The 18862-nt window shown below is 47.2% G+C and overlaps 1 protein-coding gene across 1 annotated transcript in view; it reads right to left on the bottom strand.

Annotated features, from left to right (window-relative positions):
- LOC107117484 (cadherin-19-like) overlaps positions 1 to 18862 on the bottom strand; it is a 73490-nt gene that overhangs the window by 24282 nt on the left and 30346 nt on the right. Inside the window, exons 6-8 of the mRNA XM_015419610.1 lie at positions 16124 to 16377; positions 11941 to 12077; positions 7554 to 7675 (exon numbers count right to left, since the gene is read on the bottom strand). Coding sequence (XP_015275096.1) covers positions 7554 to 7675; positions 11941 to 12077; positions 16124 to 16377 — 513 coding nt within the window. The remainder of the gene's footprint in view (positions 1 to 7553; positions 7676 to 11940; positions 12078 to 16123; positions 16378 to 18862) is intronic.

Consider the following 18862-nt stretch of genomic DNA (forward strand, 5'->3'; position numbering starts at 1 on the left):
CTTTCCCAAGGAAGGCAGTAATAAACTGCTTAAATTGCCAGCTAAGAAGAGATGAGTTTCCTGCAAGGAGACAGTAATTTGCCCAGCTGCCAGGAAGGGGCAAGATAGATGGCTATTTGGATAACCTGAGCTGGGCAATAAAGAAGGGAGGCATTCTCTGCAAGGTGACTGGAGAAAGGAATGCCAGGTGTCCCACAAGGGCATTACTCCCCAAACTTAGGACTGGGTAAATAGACTCTGTCCCAGCTAGGACTGCAAGGGTTAACAAATATGAACATTCTGTTACAGGTGCACAAAGAGCCACTGAAGTTGATGAGGGGCAGCTAAAGGAATAAAGGGGCACCTGCCTCTAAGTTCCAGCAGACTTGCTCCCACCTCACAGAGGGGGATGCCAAAGATAACATCTGTGTCTCTAAAGGTTAGACTAGCCCAAAGGGTTTTTCCCCTCTTTCTTAATTCTGCAATAGTCCTTCAGTGCTGTGATACCCTTTTCAGTGCTCCAGAGTGTAAAGTTGTGTTGTAGTAAATAAAGATCTTTCTCATTTAAGAACTCAGACTGTGTTCAAAAAGCCTTAACCTATGTCTAACCATTCACTCATGCTTATGCTACAGCTTCTTTGTGAGGCTGGCTAAAGAGAAAGCAAGAAGAGAGTGGGTTCTTAGCAGCATCCTCACTCCATGCACCCACACAGAAACCAACCAGTGCCCCAAACCACAGGTGACTGAGAGACACCATATCATTTTGGGTGGTGTCATGCTGGAATACCTGGTGGGAAGAAAGGAAGAAGTGACAGGGTGCCTTGGCTCATACAAGCATGCACCCTCCCCATTACATCACTGATGTTACAATAGAGAAGAATATGGAATGCTTAGTTACAGCTCATATATTTGCAATGCAACGCTAAGCACAAAGGGCCCGGGTAGGCGAGGCCCGCCATTTGCGGGGCCAGGTGGGGGAGGAAGCGGCTGGCCAATCGTTGGGTCGGGGGGGCAGGCGAGTGGTGGGAAGTTAGGTGCTTCCCCTCCCTCCCCAGGCCAATTGCCAGGCAGCAGGTTGGCCGGAGGGAGAGGCCTGGATATACGTGACCCAGGTCACTTGCCGTCCTCATGCCGTCCTCACGCCGTTCCATCGGCAGCTGGAGCTGCTTGCTGCTAGGTTGGCTGGAGGGAGAGGCCTGGATATACGTGACACAGGTCACTTGCCGTCCTCACGCCGTTCCATCGTGGGGAGCTGCCTGGGTGAAAGAGTGGAGGATGGTGGCCAGGTATGTCCCCCGGGGCATAGGACCGCACCATACATGGAAGCCCCCCCCTGCAGCTGCTGGGACCGGCCGGGGGAGGCTGCTGTGCGCAGCTCTTCTTCTGGCCGCGCCAACCAGCATCAGGGCTCAGGCCAGGTGCAGTCGGCCTGGGGCATTGTGGCTCCCTCTGCTCGGCCACTCGGTCCATCAGGCCTTCCGCTGCCTCACCACTCCCTCCCCTGGGGCCTAGGGCCGCACCATTCCATGGCGCCCCCCGGCCACTGGGGGCTGGCCGTGGGGAGGCTGCTGAGAGTGGCCCCCTTTTGCGGCCACATGGTCAGCGGGCTTCGCGCAGCTCCACCCCTTCCGGCCGCGCCAGCCGGCATCAAGGCTTGGCCAGACGTGGGCAGCATGGGGCCTTGCGGATCCTCCGCACGGCGGCCCAGACCATCAGCCCAGCCACTGCCTCACCACTCCCTCCCCCGGGGCCCAGGACCATGCCATTCAGTGGTGCCCCCCGCCGCTGCTGGGGGGGTGGCTGGGGGTAGCTGCCATGTGTGGCTCCCCTTTTCAGCCATGGGGCGGTGGGCTGCATGCGGCCATGCCCCTCCCCCTACCAGGCTCCTGCCTGGGCACGTGTGGTTGGTGGGGGGGCCAGATGGTCCAAACATGGGAGCATGCCCCCCCTGGGCAACAGGCGGTTTAGCCAATAATCTCGGCCCCCTACCACGGGCGCGGAGACCCAGCGGGCAGCTGATGATGGCACCATTTGCCGCCGTGGGGGGTCCTCCACCAGCACGGCTACTCAGCAGTCGGCACGCAATAAGACCAAGGGGCAGGGGGGGCTCAGGCTTCTCAGCATGCCCCTGAGTTGAGACTGAGAGTGAGGATTCATCAGGTGAGGTTGCAGCAGGTGGGGACAGGCTGCCGCTGAGCGACTATTGGGCGGTAGCGGCCCATAAACTGGGGTTGCCGGCTTGGGCAATTCATCGTAGGGCCTTGACTGCCCGGGCCAACGGGGATCCCGGGGCGGTCTGTGATGACGTGGATGTGTCCGATCCATCCTCCACCTTGTCCACGTATTCAAATGGCGAGGATCCGCCGGGGTGTCACTTAACAGATGAGGTTTGGGATAGTATTTTAGATTGGTATTATGTTAATGTCTTTACTTTGCACAAGAAATGAGGGGAAGAGGGTTGCATGTTGACATCAGGCAGGAAGGAAAGGAAGGACAGACACAAGGAGGTGGAGCACACCTTTCTCAACTGGATCTCTGGCTACTTGTTATACACGGGAGTAGTGGCGATGGTGTATCCGGAAAGGGGTTGGCATCTGCTTTACCACATGAACAACGTGGTCAAAGCCAGGGTCCTGGCCAGCGAGGGTCTGGCCATTGACTATGACAAGACGTGCCGTAAGCTGGTGTCATGGGACAACAGGGCATGGTGGGACTTGTTACAGGACAAAGTTTGGCTCCTGGAGGTAGGACCCTGTATAAAAGGGAAAGGAGAGGTCAAACCCAAACGGGGATCCGTGAGGCGGGATCGGGCACGAGGGGTATGCTGGGAATATAACCAAAGGTGGTGCCGGAGGGCATGGTGTAAATTCAGTCACAGTTGCAAACTGTGTGGTGGGGGGCACGGATGGATTTATTGTGCGCAGTCATCAGTCAGCTACCAGCCCTTTCGGGGTGGCAAGCCCTCCTCCGGTGGCACCACCAACAAAGGGGGAGGGGGGTCTTCCGGCACCGCAGCCACTTTTTCGTCAAGACGCTAGCACCTCACGGGGATTTTGGTCCTGGGCAATTACCCCGGTGCGGGTATCGGCCTTGAGACTGCTCCTGTTGGCATTCCCCTCCAAGAAGGCTGGCCAATATATTTGGGCTTCCCCATCCCTTTCAAGGGCCTGCGCTGTGCCATGGATTCAGATAATCTGAGGTCAGCCAAGGACCTGCCTGACGTGGTTGCCAAAAAGCTCCAGAAGGAGCTTTCTGTGGGGCACATCGTGGGTCCTTTTAGTGATCCCCCTTTAGCGAACCTGAGGGTATCCCTCTTGGGAGTAGTGCCTAAGAAGACACCGGGCAAGTATCGCTTCATTCATCATCTCTCCTATCGGAAGGGTTCTTCGGTGAACAACATGATTCCGCCAGAGCTTTGCTCAGTTCGATATGCCTCGTTTGATCATGCTGTCGGGCTGGTCAGAGCATGTGGGTGGGGGGTGCTAATGGCCAAATGTGATATCCAGTCAGCATTCCGGTTGCTTCCAGTCTGCCCAGATGACTTCTGCTTTCTGGGTTTCAAATTTGGAGCGGCCTGGTACATGGACAAGGCCGCGAGGGGGCGGTCTGGTACACGAGGGATCACTCATTATCTGGATGATTTTTCTTTGTCGGCCCCAGGGACAATGGCACCTGTGCAGAATCTTTGCGGGCATTTCAAGGGCTTGCTGAGGAACTTGGTGTGCCGTTGGCTGCGGATAAGACCAAGGGGCCGACAACGCAGTTGACTTATCTTGGTATTCAGCTTGATTCAGAGAGGGGGGCATCGAGATTGCCGGAGGAGAAGCTCTAGGCCCTTCAGGCGCTCATCACATTAGTACGGGTGTGTTCCAAGTGCACCTTGAGGGAACTACAGTCATTGGTGGGGCATCTGAACTTTGTGTGCCGGGTCATTTCTCCAGGCAGGGCCTTTTGCTCTCGGCTAAGCCGGGCAACAGAAGGGGTCAGAGCACCCCATCATCGTGTACGGGTGACTAATGGCATGAAGGAGGATTTGGGAGTCTGGCTTCAGTTTCTTTTGGGGTACAACGGGGTCACCATTTGGCAACAGCCCCTGGATGTGCAGGATGCCATTCAGATACACTCTGACATGGCCGGGGGTGCCATGTTTGGAGTCTTTTATGAAGGCCGCTGGTGTGCACAGCCTTGGCCCGAGGCCTGGGGGGGGGTTGGAAGTTCTCAAGGATCTCACCTTTTTAGAGCTCTTACCAATACTGGTGGCGGTTGTGATTTGAAGGGATCTCTTTCGGAACAGGAGGGTGCGATTTGGGTGCGACAACCAGGCGGTTATGCGTGTGATGCGTCTGAACAAGTGATGCGGCTGGTCTGCTGGCTGGCTTTAGTGTGCTTGGTGGATAACATTACATTTGCAGCCCATCACGTTCCAGGTGTGGATAACAGCATAACGGATGCTTTGTCTTGCTTTCAGGAGGAGCGCTTTCGCGCATTGGCACTGGAAGCCAACCACGTTCCAGACCTCTTTCCGGAGGAGGTTTGGGAACTTGGGAAGGTACAATAAGGCGGGGAATCTATGCCTCCATTGCCCCCTCCACTTTTCACTCTTACGCCAGGGCGATAGATGCCTTTTTCAACTTTACGGCGGAAGGCGGGGCCCCACAAACATGGCCCGTGGATGGGGAATGGGTGCTGCATTACATGGCTAGGCTTCAGGATAAAGGGTTTGCCCAGAGTACCATTCGGTGTCGCATGGCAGCCATTACATTTTTTAGTAAAGCGGAGGGGTTCATGGACCCTGCAACTCATTCCAAGCTTGTAGAGCGGTCGAGGGGTGGTGGAGGCTAGCAGTACAGTATCTGGATCACCGCAGGCCACTGACATTTAAATTATTAGAGCTAGTGTTGTGGGAGCTTCCGTCATTGTGTTGGTCCCCATATGAAACCGCGCTGTTCAAAGCTGCATTCGTGTTGGACTTTTTCGGGGCCCTGATGGTTGTTAAACTGGTAGCGGGCTCCAGACAATCATTCACCAATATGCCCTTGGGGGTTTGGGATGTTTTCATTGGGGTGGAAGGGGTCTCCTTGTTTATCAAGAGATCAAAGACGGATCAATTGGGAAAATAAGCAAATTTGCACCTGGGCCCCCCCCCCCGGGGTGGCCATGCCCAGTACAGACCACGAGAGCATTCCTTGTGATGCGGCCACGGAAGGGCAGCCCCTTGCTCATCGACAGGGATGGGGCCCTGTTGACCAGGTACCAGTTCACGGGCGTGTTCAAGGTGGCACTGGGGGCTATGGACTTGCCCAGCAAGGAATTTGGGCCCCACTCATTTAGGATTTGGGCAGCAACCACGGCTGTGGGCCTCAGGATGTCCAAGATGCGCATAAGAGCCATTGGGCGGTGGCGCTCAATGGCCTTCAAGGCATACATGCGGCCGCACCTGGTGGGTGGCCGATGAGGGCATCTCTGCCTCCTCAGTTCCAGATCAGAAATGCATAAAGGCATGGATTTTTGGGCACAGCATCGTTCATTGGGCTGGTTTGTATGCATTTCTAGCTGGGGCAAGGATTTGGGGCTGGAGGCAGCCATTCGCATCACGTGGATGGCCCAGCGGGGTATGTGGTGGAGATTGTTACTGCCCTGGTTGGGCCATGTCAGGGCCTGACACTAACCTCCTGATGCATTGGTGCTCCAACTGGGGGAGAATGATTTGACAGAACAACCCAGCGTGTGTCTGGAATGCAAGGTGCTGGCTGACTTAGCCTTCTTGCGTCAGGTATTGCCCAACACAGTTTTCTTTTGGTCGGATTGGCTGGAACGGAGGTCATGGTGAGGAGCGGCCTATCCTGGAAAAGTGGACGTGGCAAGGAGGAAGTTGTCTGGCAGGCTGGGCAAGGCGGTTGAGTCTGCAGACGGTGTTTGGATCAGCCACCCGAACATCTCCCACAGGTTGGGGGCCTTGTTCCGGGCAGATGGAGTGCACCTGTCAGCATGGGGTATGGACATATGGCTACAGGGAATACGTTATTCTCTCCACTCTTGGCTACAGCTGTAGAGGCATTGGCGGGAGAAGGACTAAGTGGTTTGTCCTGCTCTCGTGGCCGTGACAGCATGGGGCCGGATCCGTTTGGCGGAAATCAGCCTGTGTGCCATTTTCCCGAGGTGGGGACCCCGTAAGGGTCTTGGCATGAGGGCTGAAGGGAGCAGACAAGCTCAAGGACTAACAGCGATAGACCTCACCGCTAGGTGGCAGGGGAGTCCACACAGGGGCAGGCGTCCAGGTGAACCCTGGCAACCTGCCATCCTGCAGTCTCTACCCATGCTGGCTGGCTGGGTAACAGATATCTCAGCTGGCAGAAGGGTCAGCCGACGGGTCGGATCTGGTGGACCCATGCTGTGCCAATGCCTATAACAGCTGTAATCAATAAAGTTGTGGCCAATTTTATCCACCTAATTTCCAAAGAACCTGTGTGTGAGTGGTCATTTGAACGGGGCAGTATAAGGCTGGCCAAGCCGCCCCATCCCGAATACGACCTGGAACCGCAAACAGAGTTACACCCTTCAAAATCTATGGAAGTTAACGTGTGGTTTAGGACTGCACTGTTAATGTAGGGTAGGTTCGAAGGGTAGCCGTGTTGATCTGCAGTAGTACAGCTAGGCAGGAAGCCAGTAGCACCTTAGAGAATTCCACTTTGGGAGGAGATGAAAAATACTTGAGATAAAATGCTGCAAGAAAGCATTCTTTTTAATTGTGTATTTCAATGGAAGTATCAACTGATGACTCTGAAGAATGCTTAGAACTGTACTACTGCATGTTCCATAAGCCCAAGGGCAAAATATTGGGGTGGTGGGGAGAACAAAGAGAAGAGCCCAGGCAACAGTAGCTGTATTCAAAATGGTACTGTTTCTGTTTAACACAAAGATGGACACCTCTTAGCAACAGGGAAATGAGTTCTCATTAATACCTCCTTGCATATGATCTTCGACAAGTCAAACGGATCAAGTGCCCCCATCCCTCTTCCCTTCCTTGGCTTGGGCTCTGCCATGGGCCCATCTCCTCAGGTTGCTATGAATGATCAGCACAGCACCCTGTCAGCCACACACTTTATCTCTCCTTTGGAATCTAGCATGTGCAGCAGGCAAAGACTAGGACTGGGTTGTGGTGATGGGCGTCATGTTCAAGCTGCAGAGGTGGCATGTACACAGAGAAGAAAAGCAGAGGAGAGGGAGGGAGGGAGTAAGAGCCCAAATGAGGAGGACCATGTGCCGTGTACCAGGCTCTGGAGATTGAGGGGCCTGGCTGACATGGGCTCCAACTCTATTACCACAAAGAGGGAGGGGGGGACAGGCAAAACCACAGGGTATTATGCTATGGATATTATGGAATCTTATTTCCCTATATGTATGAGATATACCTATCTACCATACAACAATCTTATAAGATTTGCTGAAACCAATGAGAAGTAATGTTAGAGCAACTTTTCTGAACAGTTATGACATTTCCTGCAATCAACCAAATATATGTTAGATCTCATCAGAGAGAAAAAAAGGCATACAGTGAGACGTGCTAGTCTTACCTGTCCAAAGATTGCATTTTCACACACATATATTTCATAATATTTGGAAAGTTCTGGTGCATATTCATTGACATCAGCAACTTGGATAGAAACATTCACATTTGATGTTTGTTTGGGGTTCACTGAATGAAATGGAACAAAAACCAGGATCAACATCTTGGACTAAATTCTATGGCATGTGATGTGTTCTAACAGTTGTTACAAATGCTCACCTTTTAGCCAATAACAGTAGGTAGACAGCAAATATCAAAGGATGAAGCAGAACTATAATCCACATCTCACACTATTCTTCTTATCACAAAGGAAAATGACACATTGTAAGCCATTTGGGTTATGTTGTCAAAACTACCCATATATAACAGTGCAGAAAAGACTGCAGAGAGGGGCATAACTTTGTTTGTGGAATAGCACATGCATAGCATAAATAATGTCTCTGCAATACGTTTGCTACCAAACAGCCCTATTAAAAGTCCCGTGCATAACTGAAAGTCTTACACCATCAAAACCATCACTGGAGACAGTCCACTTATGTGGATTGGCTGCCCAAGACTCTTACAATTTGGCTTAGCACCTTCCCATGTAGTCATCCTTTTGATGCATTTATATGATTACTAGGAATAAAGCCCATTGTGGAAATAAATACAATGAGCTCTAGAAAGATGCTCTGGATGGGTACCCTGGCCTTGGGCACTTAGCGTAAATTTGCTGTGGCTACCTCAGCAGGGTATAATGACACAAAGTTCACCATTTTCTCCAGGGGAATGGATCTCTGCCATCTAAAGAGCAGTTGTAATTCTTAGTGATCTCCAGCCCTCACCTGGAGATTGGCAGCAATGATTCCCCAGTAGAAAATAATTGCTTTGGAGGGCAGACTCAATGGCATTCTATTCAGCTGAGGCCCCTCCCCTCCACAAATTCTGGCTTTCATAGACTCAATCAAAAAATATCCAGGAATTTCCCAACCTGGAGCTGACAACCCTAGCTCAGGACTGACCCCAATGAGTTTTCCACAAAGGCCAAAGTAGGCCTGGAAGGGGCCTCCTGCCTTTATCTTTTTACTGACAGAACCAAGCTTGGTTGCCTAGCAACAGCCACTGAGGGAAAAGTTAGCCCCACAGCAGGAGGAGAAGAGTATGGTTTGACAGCTGGTGGCCTACCTCAGTAGCCAGCCAGCCACAGAGGAGCCAAGCAGAAGTAGAAGTGTGTTCATCAGGACAGACAGCTGTTTTGGCAGCTTATTCTGTCAGGGAAGTGTATCCAGGCTGGCAGTGGGTGGGGGAGAGGAGCGGACCCAGCCCCCAGCCAATGGTGGTTCGCAGGTCAATGCCTGATGGAGTGCACAGCACAGCCAATGGCCAATCGGAGAGCCAGAAAGTGCCAATTTGCTGTGTGTGTGTGTATGATTATTGCTTAAATCATGTAGCCTGAATGGCTTATCACACACCCAGGTCTTTTTTTGTAGAAAAAGCACAGCAGGAACTCATTAGCATAACAGGCCACACCCAACAGCAGAAACACATTAGCATATTAGGCTACATCCCTGACAGCAGCTAATTAGCATATTATGCCACACCCCACATTGCCAGAAGTGTGGTCATCCAGCCACACTCACCTTTTGCTTCTTATTCTGTTTACCTTTGTTGTCAAAACCCAGGGCTTTTTTTGTAGCAGGAACCCTTTGTATGTTAGGCCACGCACCCCAGTCTTAATGAGTTTCTGCTGTTGGGTGTGGCCTATTATGCTAATGAGTTCCTGCTGGGCGTGGCCAACTCGGGAGTTAGCAGGAACTCCGTTCCTGTGCGTTCCTGCCCAAAAATAGCCCTGCACACACCAATGATTGTGAACCTGCAGGAATCTGCCCCAGCTCCTTGCTAGAGCACCACTGTGCAGCATTAAAGCCCTTCTCAGTGGCCCATTCTGCACCTAGTATTCGCTCCATTGTTTTACCAAACCCACACTGGAATACAAAAAGATGCGGCTCAAAACCACATTTAAATACCCTGGGCTAATGCCGTACTGACTGCAAAGTCACCCCTGAATGGCCATAAAATAGCCATAAATCTATGCAGACAGTACCATAAAATCACGAGATCAAAGAAAGTGAAACTGCATGCAGTGTGGAGGCTACCATAAAATCTGACAATCAAATAAACTGAAAGTGGCATGCAATGTAGAGAAGAAGAAGAGATTGGATTTATCCCCCACCCTTCACTACCCAAGGGAGTCTCAGAATGGCTTACAAACTCCTTTCCCTTGTCCTCCCCACAACAGACACCCTGTGAGAGCTCTGACAGAAACTGCTCTTTTTCAAGAACAGCTTTTATCAGAACTACGGCTTGCCCAAGGTCATCCAGCCAGGTGCAAGTGGAGGAGTGGGGAATCAAACCCAGTTCTCCCATATTAGAGTCTGTGCACTTAACCAATACATTCCAACATGGATTTGGTAAAACAGCGGAGTGAATGCTAAATGCAGAATGGACCAGTGTGAATCAAAGGCTGAAGACTGCTAAGGTTAGTAATGAGTATGGAAAGGGTACAGATCCCTATCTATCAAATCCCATTTAAACAAAACATCAGGCAAGCCACATGAATAGGGGTGCCAACTTTCTTTGTCTATCAAAGCTCCTGTGCCTTTGAAAGCTGCATTGGAAGACCACTGGATTCACATCTCACATTATTCCTCTCATCACAAAGGAAAATGACACATTGTGGGTCATTTGGGTTATGGTGTCAAAACTGCCCATATATAACAGTGCAGTGTATCCCTTGTCCATGATGGGTACAATGGTGGCTGTCAGATTGCTTGCAATGGGACAAGAGCCAGTCTAGAACAAGAGAATAGGCATGACACAGCAGTACACACACACACATCATTGCAGGTATTGGTTTTTTGCACTGCTAATTGACAGCCAGCACATCATTGGTCACTGGGAGCAGAAAGGAAAGACTATATTATATGTCAACTAAGACTGCTTATAGTATATTAGACCCCTACAGTTAAAATATACATTGTGATTCTTTTCATGCTATATATTTATTTGCTTCATTTATTTCCTATCTTTCTCGCTGAGACTCAAAATGGATTATACAAAGCAAAAATGAGGCATTCAATTAATGATTGAGGATTACAAAGATTACAAACAATATAAAAAAGAATCAGACATGATATATCATAAGGAAATGCAGAAAACGGAATTATAAAAGCAGAAGGCAATGCAATAAGATCATAATATGTACAATAGACCGTGGAATAGTTTACAGTCCTGTTCCCTTTGTTTTACACAGTCTGTAGAATATTTTTCTTTTGATATTATTTGTTTTTGAGGTCCCTTTACCCTGAAAAAACCCAGCTCAAAACTTTGAAAGAAACAGCATCAAGTTATCATTAATGGATCAGCTGGGATTTTCCTTTACTCTTATGTAGGTAGAGATCAGTATTTTGACACTTGCTGTCCACATTCCTCATTGGATATTGTGCTATCAATGTGCCATAGCAATCACTGTATTCTCCACACAGGAAAATTTAGCTGCAAATGAATGCTGTAGCCAATGCTCCCTCTAAGCTGTAGAGTCTTGTGAGCAAGAATTCTACTTTGTGAGCTACCAGCATTAAAGTTGTGAGCGAGCGATTTGGCTACTGCATAAATGAGTTTGCTCTGGAGCCATCCTTCCTGAGCTAAGACTAAAATGTGTGAGCCAGAGGCTAAAAAACCGTGAGCTAGCTCACACTAACTCAGCTTAGAGGGAACACTGGCTGTAGCACAACCATAGCAAAATATCCAAGTATATGCAAATATAGCTATGTTGTGTTCCACAGTCATAAATATGCATTTTAAAAAATCTTCTGAATCCAAAGGAATGGTAACTAATTCGCATTTTTAAAAAATATATGAGATCTATATAAGGGGTGCTTTCCAGGTTTAATTGCAACTATACAGAAGTCTGACTGATTTAGGCCCTGCTTTCACAACTAACTTGAAGCATGAGTTTCTGACTGGTGTTAAATTAAACCCTGACTGATTTTGTATCTGTCAAAAAAAAAATCTGCTGTGAAATTAACCAGGGTCTAATTTAGCATAAGATTTTGTACCAGAAGAGTAATTTGTATGCCTTAATATTGCTTAAACAGTTAGAGATCCCATTCTGTTACATTTCTCTCTCTTCCCCATCTTGTTGGGTAGTCTTTTATGAACGAGTACAAGACCTTGAAGCTCAAACATTATTTTGCTTCCACCAAACTCATCATTTGAATAATACCTCAAAATGTAACAATCAATAGTGACAAAATGAGAAAAGAGCAATTCAGAAAGCAGGGATATTTGGAAGATAAGTGCAATGAAGGGATCCAGTATCTCAAGCAGAGGGTGCCTTAAAAATTCTTACTCACTTGATTCGGTGGCTGCAATAATTAAATAGTGCAACGGTGCTGCCTCTCGATCCAGGGGCTTAGTTACAATGATTGTTCCATTGTGTTCACTGATGCTGAACCATCTCTTTAAATAATTGTCGGGGACAATAGAATACCTGCACCACAAAGTGAAAAAAATGAGACTTGCTCATGCACCAAAAGGTTCCTACTGAAACAAGGACATATAAGCTATTGTCATCTAGAGAGAGCACTCTATTGACATGAATATGGATGTGTGCTCCAAAACTCAGAAATCATGAAAAATGTACACTAATAAACATTTAAACTTCACTGCTGCCAGGATCAAAGCACTTCTTTTTAGAAAACTAAATATGCCTCAGACCAATATTAATGTGAACCAAATCTAAAATGTATTATTCATTCTTATTTCACAGGGAGGCTCCCAGCAGGTGAATGATTCAATGGAAAAGAAACAGCAAAGTGCCACTTGTGAAATGACTAACACTGACAACCAAGTTGGGATGGAACAGTACACTTATTTCATCATGGACTTGATGCAGTGCCAAAAAAGCACCAGAGGGATGGAGTAACAAAATATCAATTTTAGAATGTCTTCTATTTCTATTCTATATGGTTTTAGAAGGAAATATTTCTGGAGAAATAGAAATGGGACTGCTTCTTAGAAAGTGTCTCTGAAGGAGGAGGAGGAGGAGGAGATTGGATTTATACCCCGCCCTTCACTACCCAAAGGAGTCTCAGAGAGGCTTACAGACTCCTTTCCCTTCTCCTCCCCACAACAGACACCCTGTGAGGTAGGTGGGGCTGAGAGAGCTCTTGACAGAAACTGCTCTTTTTCAAGAACAGCTGTGCCAGAACTATGGTTTGCCCAAGGTCATCCAGCCAGGTGCAAGTGGAGGAGTGGGGAATCAAACCCGGTTCTCCCAGATTAGAGTCCGCGCACTTAACCACTATACCAAACCACTACACCTCTAAGCCAACAGATCATCCCAGAAAAGCTAAAGGACCACCTTCTCCTACAAAAAAAATATATATATCCAGTTACATCATAGAGAGTCAGTGTTGTATAATGGTTAGAGTGACAGACGTGACCTGGTAGGATGCAGGTTCAAATCCCCTCCCCTCTTTCAGAGGCTCAGTAGGTGGACTTGGACCTGTTTCATTTTCTTTCCACCTAACCTGCTTGCAGGGTTGTTGTGAGGATAAAGAGAAGAGTGTAAAGCAAAAATACTAAATACCCCCCAAAAAAGCTGCCAGCTTGGATGCTTAGCTATCCCTTATGGATTTGGTTGTTATTTTCTCTATTGTGATAGATAGATAGATAGATGGATGGATGGATGGATGGATGGATGGATGGATGGATGGATGGATAGATAGATAGATAGATAGATAGATAGATAGATATAGGCATGTGAACTGGGGTGGGGGGTAAGAAACCAAAACAGATTACCTTTGACTTAGGGCACAGCTGCTGTGGCATGTGGCAATGACATAATCACCACAATGCACCTGTGCAGAGTCTCCATGCTTGCCACAGGCTTCCCATACCAAATGGGACTCACCGTGCCATTCCATATTGCAACACTTACAGTGCCAGGGCCCCCCGAGAGACTTTGAGAGGTCCTCCGGTAGCCTCTTGATGCACCCGTGTCCCACACCCATGTCCCTCACTATGACAAGAAGCCCTTCCAGGTGCCCAGCAGCTGCTGTTACAGATACTGTCAGTCCCTCTATCCATTGCTGCCCCCTGGAAAATGCCTACTGCCACTCGGATGGCTCTCCAGCTGCTCCTGCTTGGTTGCTGCCCACATGGAGGGTAGGGTTGGTGAGATGGGCTCTCCCGGAATACATGAGAGTAATAACAACAGTATTATATCTCTTAAAATACCTCATACATATATGTCTAATTGCAGGCACTACACTATTTTTTAACATTTAAGCGCTGTCAAAAACATTTCATTACCATTTTCTATTAATCCAGATCTAAGTATATCTTAAAATTTCATAATCACACAAGTCTATAATTTTTGCTCTATTGTTTACTACATTTTATTTTATATGATTTTTTAAAATAATAATTTTTAGTTGCCTGGTGACTTCCCATGAGATGGAAAGGCAGTATCTAAATGCTTTAAATAAACAATACAGTCTGCCTCTTCTATGGGTTAATGTGCCCAGGAACTTGTTGGAAGGCTTGTGATACCATTGGTCTTGCTGAAGGTAAGTATATCTGGGTCTGGGACACCTTCTGGAAATATCCAAGATATCAGGTTTTTGACCTTAGACCACTGAGAGTTAATTCAAACTCTTACTCTGTTTGGCATAGTGATTGCTTATTAATTCATTTCGATAATCAGAATGTAACCCTATATTGAAAATCAATGAAAATAAAACAGGAAATTTCAATTGTTCTTTTCCCAAAATAATTGACTGGGGGGGGGGAATGGTTTAAGTGATACTTGGATCCAAAGTGTGTTGGATCCAAAGATCTTTTCTGCCAGAGGCACAACATTTCCATTGGTGGATGAGGAGTGGTAATTATTGCCTATTCCCCTTCTCACTGCAGACCCCATCTTTTAGACTGTGTATGAGGGTCCCCAGATCCTCAGGAGCAGAAATTGTTGGCTTACAGTGCCATCCTGCACAGTGTCACATCCTTACAAGCCCAATGCATTCAGTGTACTTGGAACAGTGTAATTCTGTTTAGGATAGGTAGATTCAAGTCCAGTAGCATCTCAGAGACCAGCAAGAATTTTTGGGGTGTAAGCTCTCAAGAGTCAAACTTCCCTTCATCAGATATCTTTATCAGAAGAAAGCTTTGACTCTTGAAAGCATCTACCCCAAAAATCGTGTTGGTCTGTAAGGTGCTACCAGACTTGAATCTAGCTATTCTACTGAAACTCTATGCTCTGAAAATCTGCTTGGGATGGCACTGTGAGTGGGCTGCAGCAGGAAAGGGTGGCAGGAATGTCCCATTTCATGATATTATTCCCCTTTGCAGTCTTTTGAACGCACCACAGTATGTTGTGTTCAATGGTGCAACTCAAGGCAATGCAAGAATTTTTGGGGTGTAAGCTCTCAAGAGTCAAACTTCCCTTCATCAGATATCTTTATCAGAAGAAAGCTTTGACTCTTGAAAGCATCTACCCCAAAAATCGTGTTGGTCTGTAAGGTGCTACCAGACTTGAATCTAGCTATTCTACTGAAACTCTATGCTCTGAGCACTTTATGCTTCATTTGGATGACAAAATCCTTACTTCTATATTACTAATCAGCAGCTATTTTCTAGACCCAAATCTCTCACACCTGAAAGGCTTTTTGCATTTTTCTAAATGGAGACAGAATCTGCAGAAATGTGTTTTTGTTTTGTTTTTTTACACAAGAAACTGTGTTGAAGTGAATGGGGATGCTTTGTGTGTAACAACATACATTTCATTTGGAACATAGCTTTCAGTGTGATGCAAGAGCCTATGGCTGCAGTCAGATGTGCCATTTGGTGCAGAGGGGAAGTAAGTCTATTTTCCCTGGTTGAAATTGACACAGCATTGCATGATCACACATCCTTTGTAGGTTTAGGCTCAGCCCATCACTGCCTGATCAGATGGCATGTTTGTTCCTTTTTTTCCTTTTGTTCCCCATGTGCATAAATGAGGAATCACACCTCCACACTGAGGGTTCCCCATGGAGTATGTGATTATGCATACTGGTAAGGGAGGGGAAAAAACCAGCACGAGTCGCAATGGAATGAGCAGACTATCCTGACAGCATGAGAGCATGCTTGAGCAACCAGAGGGCCACACTGAGGATTCCCCATGGAGTATGCGGTTATGCGCATACAGCTAAGCGAGGAAAAAAACCCAGCACCGAGTCAGGATGGAATGAGCAGACCATCCCGATGGCATGAGAGTGTGCTTGAGCGATCAGGTAGGGGAAAATCTGTCTGTAGCCCATTGGCAAGCATTAGGACCAGACTTTTCCCAGTGTCTTTTAACTCTGCTTCTGTGGTGGGGCAGCACAGGGTGCTGATGACTGCAGGACCTTTTCCAGATGTTGCTGTCTGATCATGCCCTTTAGATCTGTCAGGCATTCACAGCTGAGTTGGATCTATAGGCACGTCTGACTGTGACCTATGATTTTTTGGCATTATATTCCAAACTCATATCTTAAAAAGTTTTAAATGTACCTGATTGGACTGTTGGCATTATCTGGATCTCTGGCACTCACAGCCCCTACAAATGAACCAACTGCAGCCCCTTCAGAAATCTCCATTACATATTCCTTTGAGGTGAATACTGGAGGTTCATCAGCATCTTCCACACTGATCTTAAGATTAGTTGTGTCTTCAAATGGCCCATCTTGTTGGAAACGCTCATCGATGTATCTGTTGATACCTTTGACTCTAACTTCGTATCGACTTCTGTTTTCATAATCTACTCTCTGTAGAGAGAGAGAAAATGGAAAGTGGAATATTCCTCTTAAAGCATTAGGAAATTAATTATAGATCAATGATGAGTGGAAGATTAAAGGCAAGAAAGAATGGTACACTTCTTTGGGGACTGTTTGGAAAGTAGTTAGTGCTTTGTTTTTTTCTTGCTGTAAAAACATGTTAATTATTCATCTTTGCTCTAACTGGGCCCAGCTTTACTACTTGGGCTGACTTTCAGGGCTCCATGGTTTCTTCCCATGTCACAGCTAAAATATCATTGTGGTAGAAACAATTTACCCTTTGTCCCTTTCTGGATGATTTAATGCTGACAGCTGTGTTAATGCTTTTTTGTTTTCCAGGTAGACATTTCTCATTGACATCTCACTAGTAATTTTGATTAAAAACTCTACTGAGGAAATCATTTCCTGAAATTTTCTGTTAGTGAATGGGAAAGAAAATATATCAACTTTCATTTGCTTTCAAGCTTCTGGCTAGTAGGGGAGCTGGCAAGGGACGAAGCAGGAAGGCCCTGCTAGCTGGTTAGCAGAAGATTAATAAATATATAGTGGCTTTTAATGCTCCTCTTTTGACTGGTACTTAAGGCCTGGATTCTAAAGGGACATGCAGAAAAGCTCTTGTCTTTCAGGCTATGTGTTGGGGGAAAGTGGGAGAGAGGGAGGCTGAGGCCCCGGTCACACTGGGGGAAAAGGCACGGCTAAAGTGTGGCTTTTTTGAGCCACATCAAAAGAGAAGCACGGTGGCGGGATCAGACAGATCCCCCCAGCCGCCGTGCAGGTCCTCCCCAGCATGATCAGATGCTGGGAGGAAGCCATGGACCAGAGAGCAAGGCAAGCCCGCTGCGCATGCATGTGCATGCGCAGTTTGGCAGGACCTTGCATGCTGTGGGAGAGACGGGCGTGCTGGCGATCAGCTGGCCGTCCCTGCAGCGGATTTTCTGGTAGGTACTAGTGTTTTCTAGGTTTTTAAAAATCTGCATCTTCAGCTGGAAGAGACGGATCGGGGACGGGTGTGCGCCGCTTCCCAGATCTTGCGGTGTGATTGCACCCGCTTGATGCACCTCCAATCCGTCCCTCTTGCGGATCTAATCCTCTCGTGTGATGGGGGCCTGAGACTAGCTATTCACCCAGAAGCCTCTCCCCCTCTATGGTTTGGTTCTGTTGTATTTTTTCATTGTAAGGTATTTTTTGTTTCCCATTTGGAAAGAAAGCAGAAAATAAATAGGCGTTTTGTTACTAAACAAAAAGGAGTCATAATGTGGGGCTTGCAATGTATTCATTTCTCTTATTAAATGAAAACTCTTCACCAACACCAAAAACATAATTCCGTTTACATGTTAGGTGATTGTGGAAGGCTCTGGTGTTACTATTACAAGTACTCCATATCATAGAATGATGGACGTGTCCCCTTTTCTCCTATAGGATACCAAATAAGGTTTACAAGTGCCTGGTTGTACTTTAAAACATTCTTGCTTGTAAGTAAGCCTGGTAACTGATGGGTAGCAACAAAGTGATTGCAGAATGGCAGTAATATGTATGTTCCAGCTAGGTCTCTATAATAACCTAGCTGCAGCATTCTCTACTAACTGGGGTCTCCAATCTGACATGGAGGGGAGACCTATACAGAGTGCATTACAGTAGTCTAGTCTCCATGTTACCATAATGTGGATCAAGGTGGCCAGATACCTGTGTCAAGGAAGGAAGCTTGTAAACTAGACTGACTTAGAAGAAAGCTTTTTCGCAGGTATAGTAACTTGCTTTGCCAGCATCTGGTATGACCCTTAGGCTGAGTCAGCAAGGGTTTGCTGAACCCACATCAAAAGTGAGCAGCCCAATGTCCTTCAAGATCTCCACCTCCCAATAGAGATCTGGAAAGAAAAACTAGCTGAGTATGCAACACTGGCAAAATTAACCAATTATATAAACAAAAGACCACTGAATTAATTTCAGCTTATTACTCATACTATGGTGTCCAATTCCCCAGGCATTCAAATAAATCCACGTTTGTAGCAAAGTAACATTTATTAAAGCGATGGTGAAAACAGGTACACAAGGATTGTTAAGAATGGAGACTACCTCTGGGGTACATGATAATAACCAAAATCAAAACAAGCCGTGGCCAATGGGTCCTTTTCCCGCGTGCGGGAAAGCAGGTGAAACAGGCGCCCAAAACCCCTGGGAACAAACTGTCTGAAACATAAACAGTAATTCGCTTCCCAAGCCCTAGCCTATTATAATCAAAGCAAAGACAAAACTCCTTCCATCCTCCAGCAGTCGACCTTGGGCATTATCTAAGTTCCAAAGCAGCCCTAACAAACGGGGAAAGGCATTTACCTAATGAGCACAGTAGAAGTAAAAGCTGGTAATCTTCTAGGGGGGTGGGGAAGTGGATTAGCTCACGCAGGAAGCATACACAGTTACACAGAACTCCATGGCAGCTTGCTGACATATGGGAATAATTAATCTTTTTCCTTTTTTA

This window comes from Gekko japonicus, unplaced genomic scaffold (assembly GCF_001447785.1).
Source record: "Gekko japonicus isolate JY-2015 unplaced genomic scaffold, Gekko_japonicus_V1.1 scaffold1088, whole genome shotgun sequence".
Taxonomy (NCBI): Eukaryota; Metazoa; Chordata; class Lepidosauria; order Squamata; family Gekkonidae; genus Gekko; species Gekko japonicus.